The 17,179-nt window shown below is 38.3% G+C and overlaps 1 protein-coding gene across 1 annotated transcript in view; it reads right to left on the reverse strand.

Annotated features, from left to right (window-relative positions):
- The window catches only part of LOC124369992 (Krueppel-like factor 5), a 147,910-nt gene extending 131,196 nt beyond the window's left edge, over window positions 1-16,714 (reverse strand). Inside the window, exon 1 of the mRNA XM_046828250.1 lies at window positions 16,575-16,714. Coding sequence (XP_046684206.1) covers window positions 16,575-16,598 — 24 coding nt within the window. The 5' untranslated portion in view covers window positions 16,599-16,714. The remainder of the gene's footprint in view (window positions 1-16,574) is intronic.
- Between the last annotated feature and the right edge of the window lie 465 nt (window positions 16,715-17,179).

Here is a 17,179-nt window from a genome sequence, read left to right on the forward strand (position 1 = left end):
TGCATTTAAGGTTTCCTTCAGACTACTTACGTTATGTCCAATTTATGGGGATAGATAATAAACGTTTAATTGCATTAAAATATTAAAATTTGTATTTCTGTGTATTCTTTCCTGTCCCCGTGTTTCTATTATTCCATGTTTTAATGGTAATTATTAAAATTATTGAAATATAACGGGGGTTTTGGAAAAATAATTGTGTGTTCATTGCTGCTTTCTGATTCACAGTTATAGGACTTCTACATATTACTTACTTACTGGAATATTTGAAACATGAAATACAGTTGGCCCGTGTTGAACCTGTTCATTACTGCCATGAATAAAGTTTTTGAACTCATGAAATTTTAGTTAATTCGTGAAAATAAACATTTTATACTGAAAAATTAAACAATTGCGTGATAAAATGTTTAACAGTATCAATGGGTAGTGTTACTTTTTTACCTTTTTTAGAGAGTTAGATAATTCCACAGAAAACATGATACGCCAATACGCGCTTTTTACCAGTAAGGGTTGACTGAGGACGGTTACGTAGAGTGGTCAGTCCACTCAAGGACGACTGGCACCCACATCCCTGCGGGCAAGTGCTCGTTGTGACGGCTCGGCCGTGTCCCGCCAAGAAATGTGAATGTTAATTAAACTTTGTACTCTCAACATTGCACGAATATTAAAATCGGAACGGCTCAATTTATACGAGTCGAAATGAAGTGGACACCCTTTGCCAGCCAAGTCCTTCATGAAATATAAGAAGGCCTGACATTTTATGTAACGAATTACTAACTTTAATTAGTTAAAACAAGTAACTTTCGAGAACACTTTCACTCGAATGTTGCAGAGTGAGTGCAGGATAGTACATCAAATTACAGACAACACGTTTTACGGACCCCAGCAGGTTACCATGCAATTGCTATTGCTAATAGCTAGGGAAGAATGCCAGAAGAATGGGCTTTTTCAGGGACACCATATCTTTCTCTTGCATACAAAAGGTTAAAGTTGCCAATCTTGATTCTATAGCCATTGTTTAAAGAGGGTCTGGATGCCTAATGTAGTAGTAATTAAGGCCATATCGATATTAGGTCCAGATAAAAAATGGAAAATGGGTTTTGAATCTTTTACAGTACTTTTACGAAATATTTAACTAGAGAGAACTTCTCGAGAGGATGTATCATGTGGTTTCCTCTAGGCATTGTTTCCGTTGTCCTGGTTACAAGTTGAATTGGACTGAATTGACAAAAATCTTTCTATTTTTCATGTCTTTAGGAAATACATCGTAGGGATCTGTGAGTATGAAATTTAAGGAAGATAAACCCAACCGAATACAAATTACATTATCTTAAAAACTTGTACAAGTCAGCAATTGCCAAAGTCCAAAGATGGTCGTTTTCGAAGGATAAGTTCCTCCACTGGCAACCATATCTTTGCAAGATTCTTAAGGATCTTGTACTAATTTGTATAGGATAAAATTTTAACTACCACTGAGATTAAAAGACATTTTAAACTACAGAGCACTTCAGGCTGCACTTTTTTCAGAATTAACTAAAGAATCGATCAGGTAATTAGAACAACCGAGGTCAAATTGTACATTGGCTCCTTCAGAATTGTGCATCGGGCTCTTCAGTGCTCTGAGTGGCCGGTGACATTGCCAATGTTTGGGTGAGTAACAGTCGCGGCGTGGCGACTCGCTGCAAAGCGATATATTCACACTCGGAAATATCTCGTGACAAAGGTCAGATATTATCGAGCAATAATTAATTACTTAGGGTTTCCGAATAATTAATTAACTGAATAAAAAGGCCTCGCGTTCTCCCAATATCATAATACGGCCGTAACAAATGGAGCTAGGTCTCGTGGCGTGATACAGATCGCAGTGCCGACTATAAATACAGAAAGTGAAAATGCGTCCCCCTCCCCACCTCTTACAAAGGACTGGTATTCAACAATCAGATATAACTTACGTAAGTTACGATTTTGTGAAACGCTTGGCCGATAGCGGCTACTCCTGCCTCCTGCCTCCTGCACTCTACTCACAGAAGAAAGTTCGCGTGCGATGTCATTAGAGTGGTGTCCTGGCACCCACGCGCGCTCCACATTGTGCAACTTCAGGTGTGCTGCCCGTCCGTCGTATATCCCTATCACCCCCCCCCTTTTCTCTCTCTCTCTCTCTCTCGCTCTCGCTCTCCCTCGTTCTCCCTCTCGCCTCTTTGGTGTACTAAACCTAATCAAGGCACAACCAATAAACTATTATCCTTCCTACACAACCAACCACCACGAACAAACTACCAGTACAATTGCCAAGAACTCGTTTATTGCTTAGTATTTATCTTGGAATACAAATTAGGTCTACGAAACTACATCGTTCTTTTTAGGTGAGGTAGGTAGGTATTCTATTTTTTTATGGTAGTATGGATATGGGTCTAAAGTTATTTGGATAGGTTGCATAACCCTTTTAATAATTGGTTGTATTTTTAATAAGGGGGGAATGTTCTTAGTTATGTAGACTTACTAAAATAACAAAGGCACTCATAGTAGACCCACTATCAATTTGCTTGGATGTACTCAAAAGTGATGTACTACTTACTAAAATAACAAAGGCACTCATAGTAGACCCACTATCAATTTGCTTGGATGTACTCAAAAGTGATGTACTACTTACTAAAATAACAAAGGCACTCATAGTAGACCCACTATCAATTTGCTTGGATGTACTCAAAAGTGATGTACTACTTACTAAAATAACAAAGGCACTCATAGTAGACCCACTATCAATTTGCTTGGATGTACTCAAAAGTGATGTACTACTTACTAAAATAACAAAGGCACTCATAGTAGACCCACTATCAATTTGCTTGGATGTACTCAAAAGTGATGTACTACTTACTAAAATAACAAAGGCACTCATAGTAGACCCACTATCAATTTGCTTGGATGTACTCAAAAGTGATGTACTACTTACTAAAATAACAAAGGCACTCATAGTAGACCCACTATCAATTTGCTTGGATGTACTCAAAAGTGATGTACTACTTACTAAAATAACAAAGGCACTCATAGTAGACCCACTATCAATTTGCTTGGATGTACTCAAAAGTGATGTACTACTTACTAAAAATAACAAAGGCACTCATAGTAGACCCACTATCAATTTGCTTTGGATGTACTCAAAAGTGATGTACTACTTACTAAAATAACAAAGGCACTCATAGTAGACCCACTATCAATTTGCTTGGATGTACTCAAAAGTGATGTACTACTTACTAAAATAACAAAGGCACTCATAGTAGACCCACTATCAATTTGCTTGGATGTACTCACAAGTGATGTAGTACTTACTAAAATAACAAAAGGCACTCATAGTAGACCCACTATCAATTTTCTTGGATGTACTCAAGCAGTAGACTCCCGCGACGAGAATTGTGTCTATTTACTTTCCCCGTTTAGGATGAAGGTTGCTTCGTCACTGAATACAATATTATTTAAGTTTAATGTCTGGTTATCTATTTTGCTCATAATTTCATCACAATATTTTACCCTTCGATCGAAGTCATCTTAGTTCAGCTCGTGTAGAAGATGAATTTTGTATGGCTTGTATTTATTTTCATGTAAAATCTTACAAACGGATCCCTGAGAAATCCCCACTTCTCTTGACAAAGCAGTTGTTGACACATGCGTGTTTTCAACAACAGACATCAACACCTCCAGACAATGGTCTTCAGTTCTTGCTGATCTCGGTCTTCCAGACTTAGGCCGATTCTTCACTGAGCCTGTTTCTTCAAAACGTTTAATTGTTTTTTCAACAGCAGATTTTGATATAGGGTTTCTATCAGGAAATGTTTCATTAAATAAATGTCTCACTTGTTCATATGATCGAATTCTATCACCATATCCACGCATCATTAACAATGTAATACGTTCCTGTTCGCTTAGCTCCACGATAAAATTAAGGAATAATGTGACTGAAGTGAGTACGGCAAGACACTGATGGTATTGAAAACATGAAACAATGATAAGACTAGTGTAAACAACATATAATTCGGGACAAAGTTCATAACTAGTGGAATGTAGTCCTCCTGCAGTTAGGAATTCCCAATATTTCTTTAAACTTTTGTATTTGCTAAGTTTGATATTTAAACTCATACTTCGTTTTGAGATTGCTTTGCCTCTTAATACCTAACAAATGAGAGATCAACTGAGTGGTGCTTAAAAGTGGCAGTTTTTAGCTGCGCCAAAAGTTACTTATTCCTATGTTGTAAGTAGTTTATTCTGGCTTATAAAATTTTCAATTGGCAGTCATTTTTTTCTGGGTTAAGATAGAGACCTCTAGTTTACGTTGTTTGTTTTCTTTTATCAGGGACTTGAAAATGACAGGTCACTTGATGGGGCTTTACATTTAAAATTTTTGAGCTGCCCCCAAAATCCCCCATTTTGGGTTTGTGAATGAAGCAGTAATTATGCCCAAAAGGTACCTCATAATATAACATAAATGTGTGGCGAGTTTAGTTTTTCTCGTGTAAGCCGTTACAATATTAGCCGGGGGTCTCCAGACTTTTTATTAACCCTGTATATTATAATAAAGTTAACATTTAAGTAAATATAAGCACAACCGATATAAATTGTTTAGCCATCTATCACTTTCAGTTATAACGGCGATTTAAACGGTTGCAAAAAACATAGGTACGTTAGATATCGGTTCTTCTGTAATTTTTTATTTTGCGTCAAAACGTCTTTAAACAACTGTATACTTTTTGTTATGTAAAATTGGCAGCATTTGCGTAAATGTGTTTAAACTATTTTGGTACTAAAATCAACAACTAAAAGTGGAGTTGCTAACCAAACTAACCAAATCCCAAATAGTTGCACATTTTAATTCGTCCAAACGTTGAGACAAAACAATTTAAATCTTTAAACAATACTAAAAAGAATTTTATGTTTCCATGTTTAGACCCACAACAAGATTTAAACTGTAGTATTAAAGTATTGTGTAGCGAGTGAGTTGCAGTTTGAGGCAGCCACCGGCCGATGGACGTGTGTTACTAGAGCAGTGTTGTGTAGCGAGTGAGTTGCCGTTTGAGGCAGCCACCGGCCGATGGACGTGTGTTACTAGAGCAGTGTTGTGTAGCGAGTGAGTTGCCGTTTGAGGCAACCACCGGCCCATGGACGTGTGTTACTAGAGCAGTGTTGTGTAGCGAGTGAGTTGCCGTTTGAGGCAGCCACCGGCCCATGGACGTGTGTTACTAGAGCAGTGTTGTGTAGCGAGTGAGTTGCCGTTTGAGGCAGCCACCGGCCGATGGACGTGTGTTATTAGAGCAGTGTTGTGTAGCGAGTGAGTTGCCGTTTGAGGCAGCCACCGGCCGATGGACGTGTGTTACTAGAGCAGTGTTGTGTAGCGAGTAAGTTGCCGTTTGAGGCAACCACCGGCCCATGGACGTGTGTTACTAGAGCAGTGTTGTGTAGCGAGTGAGTTGCCGTTTGAGGCAGCCACCGGCCCATGGACGTGTGTTACTAGAGCAGTGTTGTGTAGCGAGTGAGTTGCCGTTTGAGGCAGCCACCGGCCGATGGACGTGTGTTACTAGAGCAGTGTTGTGTAGCGAGTGAGTTGCCATTTGAGGCAGCCACCGGCCTATGGACGTGTGTTACTAGAGCAGTGTTGTGTAGCGAGTGAGTTGCCGTTTGAGGCAACCACCGGCCCATGGACGTGTGTTACCAGAGCAGTGTTGTGTAGCGAGTGAGTTGCCGTCTGAGGCAGCCACCGGCCGATTAACGTGTGTTACCAGTGTTGTGTAGCGAGTGAGTTGCCGTTTGAGGCAGCCACCGGCCCATGGACGTGTGTTACCAGAGCAGTGTTGTGTAGCGAGTGAGTTGCCGTTTGAGGGAGCCACCGGCCGATGGACGTGTGTTACCAGAGCAGTGTTGTGTAGCGAGTGAGTTGCCGTCTGAGGCAGCCACCGGCCGATGGACGTGTGTTACCAGAACAGTGTTGTGTAGCGAGTGAGTTGCCGTTTGAGGCAGCCACCGGCCGATGGACGTGTGTTACCAGAACAGTGTTGTGTAGCGAGTGAGTTGCCGTTTGAGGCAGCCACCGGCCGATGGACGTGTGTTACCAGAACAGTGTTGTGTAGCGAGTAAGTTGCCGTCTGAAGCAGCCACCGGCCGATGGACGTGTGTTACTAGAACAGTGTTGTGTAGCGAGTGAGTTGCCGTTTGAGGCAGCCACCGGCCGATGGACGTGTGTTACTAGAGCAGTGTTGTGTAGCGAGTAAGTTGCCGTCTGAAGCAGCCACCGGCCGATGGACGTGTGTTACCAGAACAGTGTTGTGTAGCGAGTGAGTTGCCGTTTGAGGCAGCCACCGGCCGATGGACGTGTGTTACCAGAACAGTGTTGTGTAGCGAGTAAGTTGCCGTCTGAAGCAGCCACCGGCCGATGGACGTGTGTTACCAGAACAGTGTTGTGTAGCGAGTGAGTTGCCGTCTGAAGCAGCCACCGGCCGATGGACGTGTATGGTACACTGGAATTGCCACTTATTCGAGAGCGATCGTGCGAATCCGTTTATAGCAGAACAAGGAACTTAATAGAGATTAGCGTGATACGGGAAAGCTGCGGCAAGGCTACGGACATTGACTCCTGCGTTACGTTATACGGCGATAACCTAGCACGATTCGGCCCCAGGTCGCCTGGCCGTATCGGGTGGTTCCTGTATGTGGACTCGAACCCGAGAACCTACAATTAATTAAAACAGTGGTGTTTTATATCTATTATTCACTGCACAGTATGCAAGGTATTTAAATCCCCTTAATTAACTATACGTCCCAAGACATAGTGGGCTACGCACAATAATAATTTTAAGTTTGTATCTAATAATTCAACATAAAAACTCGAGTTTGGGAGTGCCGATGCCGAGTGGTCTAAGACGTTGTTGTACTTTGGGTCTGGGTCAGAGATAGCTCAGGATCATATCTTGTCTGTGACCGTTGCACATTTTATGAGTACCATCGACCTTTTTCTGTATCGACTCTCCCCCTTATCTGTTTGATAAGATCCTCGCACAGGCCAGTGGCCCATCAGGACGGGCAGAATAAGGCTTAATAGGGGACCGGCTTCTTCTAACAAAAAAAATTCAAAAGGTAAAAGAGAGAAATAAAACATAAAGCAGGTTGTATACCGGATGGAAAATTTATGTGCTTAGGGATGTAAAACCACCTGTTGTGATGTATTGGTAGGTTTGATAGTAACCAGTTACTGAGCAAAGATTTCATTCCGAAAAATTGAAACCGCGTCGATCGTCTGGAGCTCAATATCTAAGTATCGGAGTCTGACGCAGCACATTCGGCAACGGTACACGTTGCGCCTTCGCAACATTCGCCTGACAAATGTCCTGTCCGGCCTCGGTTTCAACATCATGCGCCAGATACATACATACTTGAGGGGGTGTAATTATGTCGCTTGCCGCTTACAACAGCCCGCTTAAATACCACCTGCCACCCACCTTAGCCGCCACCGCCACCGCGACCTCTCCAGTTGTGCCAATTTGTGGCAATCTGACGATTTATTGTTGTTTCCTCAAGTAGAGGACTACATGCGTGACCAAGGTCGTGCTCTTCCAATTTAGGGTCTGGATAATCCACTTTTTGTACTATAGAAAAAGATTAATTAAACACGTTTTCAATTGCAGACAGTCATGGGCCAATTCTTGAGCGTCTCATGGTTCGAAATGTGGCAATTGTGAGGAGCTGGATTTGAACAACCTACATATACTTAATCGGTGGTACAATCCGTTTTGGGCTTTGAAAATAAATTTCAGTCTCATTCAATCTCTTTTAAGGTAATTTCCCTGAATTCAGAAAAAGTAGACAACTTTATCATCACATACAGGGATTTCAAGTTGAAAATTTTGGCTTTTTTTGTAATCACGTCCAAATTAAAACGGCTGAAGAACAATGTGAACCCTTTTCAGCATGTACAAGAGTCATAACTTCAGAGAGTCACATATTTCGTAGTTTTTATTTGGCCTGATTACGTGTTGCCTAAATTCCACACTGTACATGTGGAGTGATAAAAAAACTGTTCCACCTTTTTTATGTATTCCGGGAAAGTATTTTAAAGAGCTATGAATTCAACATTGGGACTGCCGATGGCCGAGCGGTCTAAGACGTTGGGCTTTGAATCTGAGTTAGAGATAACGGAGGTTCAAATCCTGTCTGTGACCGTTGCACTTTTTACTAGTACCATCGACCTATCAGTACTGTATCGACTCTCCCCCTTATTCTGTTAGATACACAGACCAGAAGCTCAAGAGGACGGGCAGAATAAGGCTTAAAAGGGCTTCTCCTTATTTATAAAAAAGAAAAGAAAAATATTGTTTGAACCAAAAATTGATTGCACCACCTCAAGAACCCATTGGCAGAAATTTAGAAGAGATTCAGATTCATTTTGTACGTGGTCTTATGTTCATAAGAAGTATTCATGTTATATTGTGACATGGAACTACACAACACATTTTCGCGCGTTTATTTTTACGTAGAAGACATTTTGATATTTTAACGTTTTTAGTGTTTTAAGCACGTTTCCATTAATTAATCGTATTAGGAGTACCTATTAGGAAAATTGTAGAGATTGATCCTCGTGAAGTTTTTAAGTTGAATTGAATTGAAGAGTTCGCGTACTAGTATATACTTCAAACTTTAGGTGACAATAATATTTAAAATTGTACATTTTATATTATTAATAATAAGCACTGTGTACAAAAGTAATTTATGTGAAACTCTGGGCTCCCTCATGACTACAAGACTACCAAGAGAACTTAGCTGCTAATTGACTTCATTAGTTCATAAAGTATAATATTCGACATGCATAACAACCTTGGTTAGTTGCTCGGTTGAATAACTTGTAGCTTTTAATGTTGTACTAGCGTACACGTATTTTACCAACTATATGACCTACTACTTGAGTAGTGTTCGACCATCCGATGCTTCGCACCTTGGGAGTGAAGTTATTTTTTAAAATAAGATTTTATCTGTCCTTATTTAATTAAAATGGCTTTTCTCGTATGTTATGCTAAATATAATTAACTTTCTTCTATCCTTTAAAAACAAAATAATTATTGAATACAGTCTTTCACTACGTTACCTCGGTAGATTTAATCTACTACTAAGTGACAACGTCCACTCTCGTTACTCTAAAGACACGTAATTCATTTCAAGAATAAGAGTCACACGTCATACTTACACTGTAAGTTTCTAAGTGAGTTGAAGATTTAACAATATGCGAGTTACACGTATCTTTATACGACGGCGCACGCAAGGCCCATTTCCCTCTCGAGTGAGACCATGAAATTTAATGACCATCTTTAAAGTGACTTCACCGAGCATGACTGTTACAAATAGCATAACTAATAGCGAAAACCGGAGGAGGAACGTAACTCAGGCAGGCCTCCGGGTGTATATTAATAGTGGAGCTAATTCCACATGGTTGACCTTTAACCTTCAAGGTGGCGATCTCGTTGTCTGATACGGACCTACCAGAGCAGCCAGAGTTTCACAATCGATAAACACCGACCAGCTGCAAGGCCGACTAAGTCCTCCGTTAACAAATAAATAACAGTACCGGAGTTTGTGCGCCGCGCGGCGGCATAGCAAGGCATAGGTGGCCGCCCCCGCCCCTGCCCCCGCCCCCGCCCGCTGTTACAATTAGCATTGATAAGGTGAATAATATACAGTTGAGCGATCCCTTGGAATAACCTGCAAGGCATAAGTTTCATCACCACTGCAACGCTTTATAAAATGTGCTTTTTAATGATATCGCCACTTTGAATAATCAGCGCAGCATACTGCAGTAGTCTACTCGTCTGTGTTGTTAGCGATAAGTGGAGGGTCACCGTTTAGGCCCTACCAGTCGCCTTTCCGCTACCGCTCAGATTATACTTTCCCTTGTCTAATGGAAAGATAATAGGTTAAAGCTCTTGGGACGAGGTAGGTGAAAGTAAACTGACCAAACAAAAATGTAAAACAGAAATAGCGTTCGGGATGATTAATGGTTTAGAATGAAATGCCGGTTTTCCCAATAGCTACCTCCTGTAATGTTTCAACTGTTAAGAATGGTCAAATCTCCATTTTCAACATGTATACGTTAATGATCGATTCTAAAATTACCCTATGTCCAAATGAGTACACAAAAATAGCAGTCCAATAAAGTCTCAAATTCCCTAGAAAAATCAACGAAACTAACAAACCCGTAAATAGGCTATATCCAAAACTGGCGCAGACTGAACAAAAGCAATATTCTAATTTCAATAATGCGTTAGCTTAGAAGGGATCAACTTGGATATACAAGATTTTAATCGCTTTTCTTCTTTCATCAAGGCCGCGACAATAAGATATCATACAGTTAAAGTTTTTAACTGGGGGTTTATAGGGGCAAGTAAAAAGATTTTTAACAGTAAATCCAACGTCTGACAGGTCATTTATACGAAGAATAGTAGTAGAAATCAGTGCCTCTAACTCGACTCCATCTAACATATCAGTTAAGTTAGAATTTATCTTTGTGGAAGGGTAATAATTTGGCCAGAATGGTCCGGAATTCGATTTATTGCTGACGTTGATTTGTTGCTTCAAGACCCTTATTTTTTATTTATTACTCGATGGGTTATCCCATTAAGGTTTTTCATTCCCCACTTTTCATTTTTGGAGTGAGAGGGTAATTTTGAAACGCTCAAAATCATCAGATTCGAAAGTAGATGTGATATATGGATGTACTAAAAACAATCAAACATTCAGGCAGGTCTGTTTCTGTTCAGTTTAAACAGTCTGTCGGTCAGAGACTAATCTGATTTCAACAGTTCCATCAGAAACACCCTTATCCCTCCACAGCTGTCCCTTCAATAATACGAGCAACACAACCAACACATCTATTCTTCGGATGGCTAACCGCTGAGTGATGATGCCATCATAGTCTCTTGCGACAAAATACTCAAAGCTAAAATTGTGCTTGCATACCTGGAGAAGAATAATTATAGTAATTAAATGTACCACTTTTGTTCGCCTTTATTGAAAATAATTTAAATCTTAAAAAACTATTTATCCAAGATCTGTATAGTAGAAATGCGTCGATATCTGAAACCATTATAAACCATTATATACCAGTTGTATGAACCATGATCATTGTCCTTTAAGATAACCCCTAAAGATAAACGATCAGAAAACTTTTTTGACCACTTCACGAGGAATTACAGGCATTTAAAGTAAAAACTGTAGGGAATTTTTAAACCAGGCCGAAATAAAAACGATACACGTATTTTATAAATTTATTTTATAAAATAAAATAAATTTATTTTTATAAAATTGTTTTAATTTTTATAAATATTTCATTAAGAAATTTTGTTTGTAAATAATTAATCGTTACCTCCAACGATCTTTCGTTCACACAAAATTGTTTTTATTTTTATCAATATTTCATAAGGAGAGTTTTTTTTGTAAAAAGAAATAGCTAGTCATTACCTCCAATTATCTTCGTTTCCGTACTATAAAAGTTATATCATTATTCTCAATAGTTTTTTCATTAGGCCTGACTAAATTTCATAAGATGGCCCTAAATTCTGCTTCAAATGCCTACTTTTTTCTCAAATGCCCTCAAATTTCTCCTCAGAAAAGGTATCATAAAGAGCTGTATTAAGATTTTTGTTTATTTTTTGAAGTGTAAACCATTGAACCACATCTAAGCACCTCGTCACCAGGTCAAAGGCGGTTATTTGAATGCTATCCTTAAAGCCATTGCTTCCTAGTTAAATTATAACGAGGGCTTCGTAGTCTTATTTGTGCCTACGAGTCAACATGATATTATATTAAGGAACACCTCACCAGATTAATTCGTTATTTCCAAAGTGAAGCAGTAGATTAACACATGTAACTTCTGAGCACTGAGGTCATCTTGTAAACTATAGTTCCTTTAAATTTTAACAACTGTTTCCATTTGCCGCCTCACAGCATGTAATACATATTTATTAATTATGATAACTATATGATTGAATAATGTAAAGCAAACATGCATTGATATAGTGCACTGAGATAGCTCAATATATTCTGATCCAATAATTGATTAAACAACAAAATACAGCATGCCATTTAACACCGATATTACAATACAGAAAACACAGTGTCACATTTAAAATTCAGCAACATTTTTGTACGTATGAACTCAAATCTTAAAAAAGACTACTAAAGTTGAACATAAAAACTTTGGCTTTGTGGATATTTCTAACCAACCCTAATATCCCATATCCTAATAATTACCAAAACACGTTGTACATATCTAAAGTACAAATTTTCCAAATAGATATTCTAAAATGTATTAAAGGACTCGCCCACGAAAGATCATACTAGGAATCGCAGTAAAAATTCAGAGCAATGCTTTTTGGGTTTTGAAGTGTCTCCAAAACCTGTACATGCCTCACATGTGTTGTACGGCATACAGTTTATGTTCGCATATGGATTAAAACTATGACCAATTGATTGAATTACACAACTAAGAATTTATTCAATTTTCTGTAGAAAGTACACCGAGTAGCACTATCCACATAATTTTTTACTTATTAATATCATGTATGGCACTGGCCAGAACGTTCAGGATCAGTACATACGTCACAAAAGAATGTATATGGTGAAGAATTTACTGAGAAACATAATCTATTTAGCCAACTCTATGTATAATACAAGTACAGATTTAATTATGTGACTTGGTTAAAAGGCAGTCTTGGCAATTCAACTTAACCGTTATTGAGGATTAAATAATTTAATTTTACTTCTGTAGCTTTCTTCAAGAAAAACTACCTGCACTATTTGGTGGTACCTTATTCTAAAATGTGTCACTCTTACTATCAAACATTTTTTAGTTGTGGGAAGTAATCTTCATAACTAGATACAACTAGTAATACACGGAAGACGGATGCCTTACTTGTAATTGTACGAATTAAATGTGAAAGCGTAATACTAACGCAGAATCAAGTAACTACAACGCTACAAACAAAAGTAATAAATTAAACGTTAGGTACTAAACTAAAATATTTCTTGTGTGTGTGTTCAGTGTTTAATGTTATGAACACTATCAGTGAAAGCCATGTGAGTGTTTTTGTCTATTTTATTTAATACATCTACGACCCTCAAACGATAATCTACTGAAACCGAATTTTAGAGTTGATTGAGTATTCCATTCTAACCAAAGAGCTAGAGGTGTGACCGGTTTAGCTAGTATACACCTCTAGACACAATCTAGAACTCCAAATTATGTTACATTTTTTTATATATGACTAAAATATCCCTTGGGTTTCTGTAAGTAACCCCAAATTTTAGGTGAAACAGGTGTTTGAACTAAGCACATTATAAGATAACTCAATTTACAATAACAAGTCCATGTAAATCATATTATATGAATAAAAATAGTCTACTGTAAGTGTCTTATTTTCTTCTTAATAATTCTTTATTTATTAATTTATTTTTGTAATATACTTACGTCTACGATGTTAACTTAACTGTTGTACCTTGGAAATTTGTATACTAACGTTGTTGTTTACATTCAACTCCAGTAGATGGACATATAGGATGTACACTAATAAAGTAAAGTAAAAAGTTGACATCTCTTTACTTTACTTTACATTTTACTTTTACAATAATCTGTGTATCTGTAATTTTAATGCGTGTTTTAATTCATTTTAAAATGGATTTTTAAAATGTATATTTAAACGGATACTATATGTTTATATTATTAAAGTGTCAGAAAAAACTAAATTTTCTGATATAATTTATGTGACTATAATTTATGTATTCTTATATTCTCCTTTAACAGTCTTTACATGGAGAACTTTAATATAACATGTTAGGATCTAACTAGTGTAAAAACAGTTTTCTATTTTTTTTACTAGATTAAAACTTGTAATCTGTATCGTTTGAATTTTTGATAGTGTGAATGTTTAATGTATTATCCTTTTACATCATAACTTCACTTTGCTTAAGCTTCATAACACACATTTCTCAGAGTGAACGTTTTCCTCTTAAGTCAGGCAATTGAATTGATAAATGCCTGCATTTATACGAATATACATGTTAACAGTATTTGAGTACTCGAGTACTGAATGCATTTTAGACTGATACGGAGTGTACACTGATTTTAATCAATAAAAATGTAAAATAAGTTATAATGTGGTGATTTTTTTAACTTAAATATCAATATGTATATTTTTACTATTTTTCCTTTTATCTTTCTTATCATAAGTCCACGAAGAATTGTAAACATATTCTTGATCTATTCATATGCCTAAACGTATGAACATGGTTAGAGCCCATGGCTCTTTAAATTCGTAGGCTCTCTACCCGGAAAGGCACAAACCAACTATACCCAACGCATCTAGGATCTAAGTTGGTCCTAGAAGTCCTATCGTTTTAGATCCTAAAGCTTTACAAGAGACTATAGAGCCGAGGTCGGTCAGAGCCTAAGGCTCTGTAAGTGGTTTAAAGCCCAACTCTTGCTAGAGTATACGGTGCTGTAAGTAATTAAGTGCCTGAACCAGTTGAAGCTTAAGAGTCTGAAAGAGAATAGAAATCGTAGCACCACAAGAGATTAGAAGGTCTAGGGCAATTAGAGCCCAAGGCTCTGCTTGGGAGTGGAAGGCCTAGGCCAGTGTTCTGCATGTGACCAGAAGGCCTAGGCCTGTTGGAGCGTACCGGTAGCAGAGATACTGTATCACGTGATACACAGATATATATGGACCAATGGGAGCAAAGCTTATTGTCTATACGGGTTCATATCGATATCCTAGCAAGATTACGCAACCTATACGGTACTGCTGAAGCGGTTCGCATACTGTATATTATGTAAAATGTATTTGTACTGCATACTTTTATATGGGTTAACGATTAAGATTGGTTCTTATATGGTTACACGGTGTACATTGTTCAAGTGTGATATGTGGTAACACATAATATTGTCTACTTTTACAGTTCATCTAGATTTCAATTGATAATGGATGGCAAGTACGTTTAAAGTTCCTAATCTTTTATTGACTTTGTATTTTCTCCATAAAGTGTATTTACATTTTTTGATACAAAGTGAATTTTTTCAATGTTTTTGAACTCCTAGATTTAATAATTTTCTTTTTAAATTCATTTTCACATAAACAGCTTTTAATAGTCATTTTAAGCCACCATTCAATTTTTAAAATTTAAACTACCCTATTACCAAAGGCAACCGAGGGTTAGAATTCCTAATAATTAAAAAATAGTGATATTGAGTGTTTTTTTGTCACTTTGTATGATCCTCTAATTAAGTAATTTTTCGTTTATTGTTTAAATGAGAATGTATAGACCTATAATTGTTATAATTTTTATTGAAGTACTTGTTAATTTCGTGTCTTGAAACTACCACTAAGTCAATCCGCTAAATTGGGCCTGATAGCTCCAAGTACTGAGTATGTTCAGGTAAAAAGAAAACTACAGCTGTTGCATTTCCGTCATACGTTACGTATTTAAATACGCACTTTCAATAACGTGTATTAATCAATAACGCGTATTTTGAATTTTGAATTTTAAAACTAAACTAAACATCTTTCTTCAATCTGCACTCAACCAGCAGCCGCGGGTGAATGAGCGAGTGATGCAATAACAAGAACAGCTGATGTAATAGCCGTTCCCGTAATATATAAATAATTGTAATTAATCCTAATAACCGCTGTTTCTGTAAGTGCTTGATTACAAACGACCAGAACTAAGCACTGGACACTATAATTTGACAACATTACCGAACGACCTGAGAGCTTGCCTACAACAGCCTGCCCTTGCGGTGGTCACCCGTTCAGGCAGTTTTGTCGCTGATACGTACAGGAAGTGTGACTACTACGGTAAATGATATAAAGTGATTAGACGTGACCAAGGTCGCCTGAAGGTCGTCCGACCTATCCGGACCGGGTAGGTCCCTATCGTTAAAATCCCACATTATTTATCTCATTCCGTTTTTGTCTTCCAAAACCTAATTCTGGGAAATGTATCTGCGAAAGGACAACTCGAGAAAAAGTGATATAACAACAAAAAAATATCTGTTACCAAGAATTTAAACGTGTTCCAAGTATTTGTTTGAGGATAAACGAGTAAGGATTAGCTGTATTTAATCCTTAATGACAAGACTTTAACGTATGGAATGCAGATAGGCGTTTCTTGTTGGTATTGTATCCCTCTAACCTCTGAAGGTCTTGTGCTTATTTAATTCGCAATTTTTTATAAGTTTTTTGATACATTTTAATACTTAATTTTAACGTTTAAATGTGTAAATAACTATTTCAGTAAAGGTGTTATGTTTATAATGACGAATATGTTTGTATTAACCTGTTTTGTTGGTGACACCTCTTAAACAAATTTCCTTATTTTTATGATCATGGTGATTTTGTTAACAGGACAGTTATTACTTTTATTTTACGGTTTCGACTACAGTACTCGCACCAGTGCTCGATTTGATGTTTTCAATTGTTTTTATTTCTACTGGTGGTGGTGATTCGCTTTTCGAGTTTTCACATTTCCGGTGTGGAGATTGAGCGGATGGAAGGACTTACGTCTGTGAGGATCTCCGATGTCATGGTGATGTGTAGCGGCTGACGGAGCTGGTAATCAGAAGCACCACTCCACTATGTGACGTCACTAACAAAGATCACTCCCTATCAACACATGATAGCGAACTGACTGACTGACTGTAGGTAGCCTACTTTCGCGGTCTCCCTCCCCCTCCCTCACCCTGCCCCTCACTCTAAACCTCGCGCGAGCCGGTCAATACAAGTTGACTTTACCTGGGATCCGATACGTACGATCTCGTTCTGCGCTCTCTCTCTCTCTCCCTCTTTCTCTCTCTCTACTTCGGTCTCGTTTCTCGCAATCTCTCCCTCTCTCACTCGCTCTCCCTGTCGGCATCGATCTCTCTGCGCGGGCCGGCGTCGCGGCGGCGCTCCAATGGCGTCCCGACGCCAGGCGCAGCCGCCCCTCGACCCCGCCCCCGACGTTCGTCCACCGCCGCCGCAGTCTACCTATCCTACCTGAGATCTGAATCCATAAAACACGCGGTAACAGATAACTGATGCGTAATGGATAGTAAAATTGACTCTATCAAGTCTTACTTGGCATTTAATGAGGCCTATAAATATTAGTGTTTTGCATACACAACGCT

This window comes from Homalodisca vitripennis, chromosome X (assembly GCF_021130785.1).
Source record: "Homalodisca vitripennis isolate AUS2020 chromosome X, UT_GWSS_2.1, whole genome shotgun sequence".
Taxonomy (NCBI): Eukaryota; Metazoa; Arthropoda; class Insecta; order Hemiptera; family Cicadellidae; genus Homalodisca; species Homalodisca vitripennis.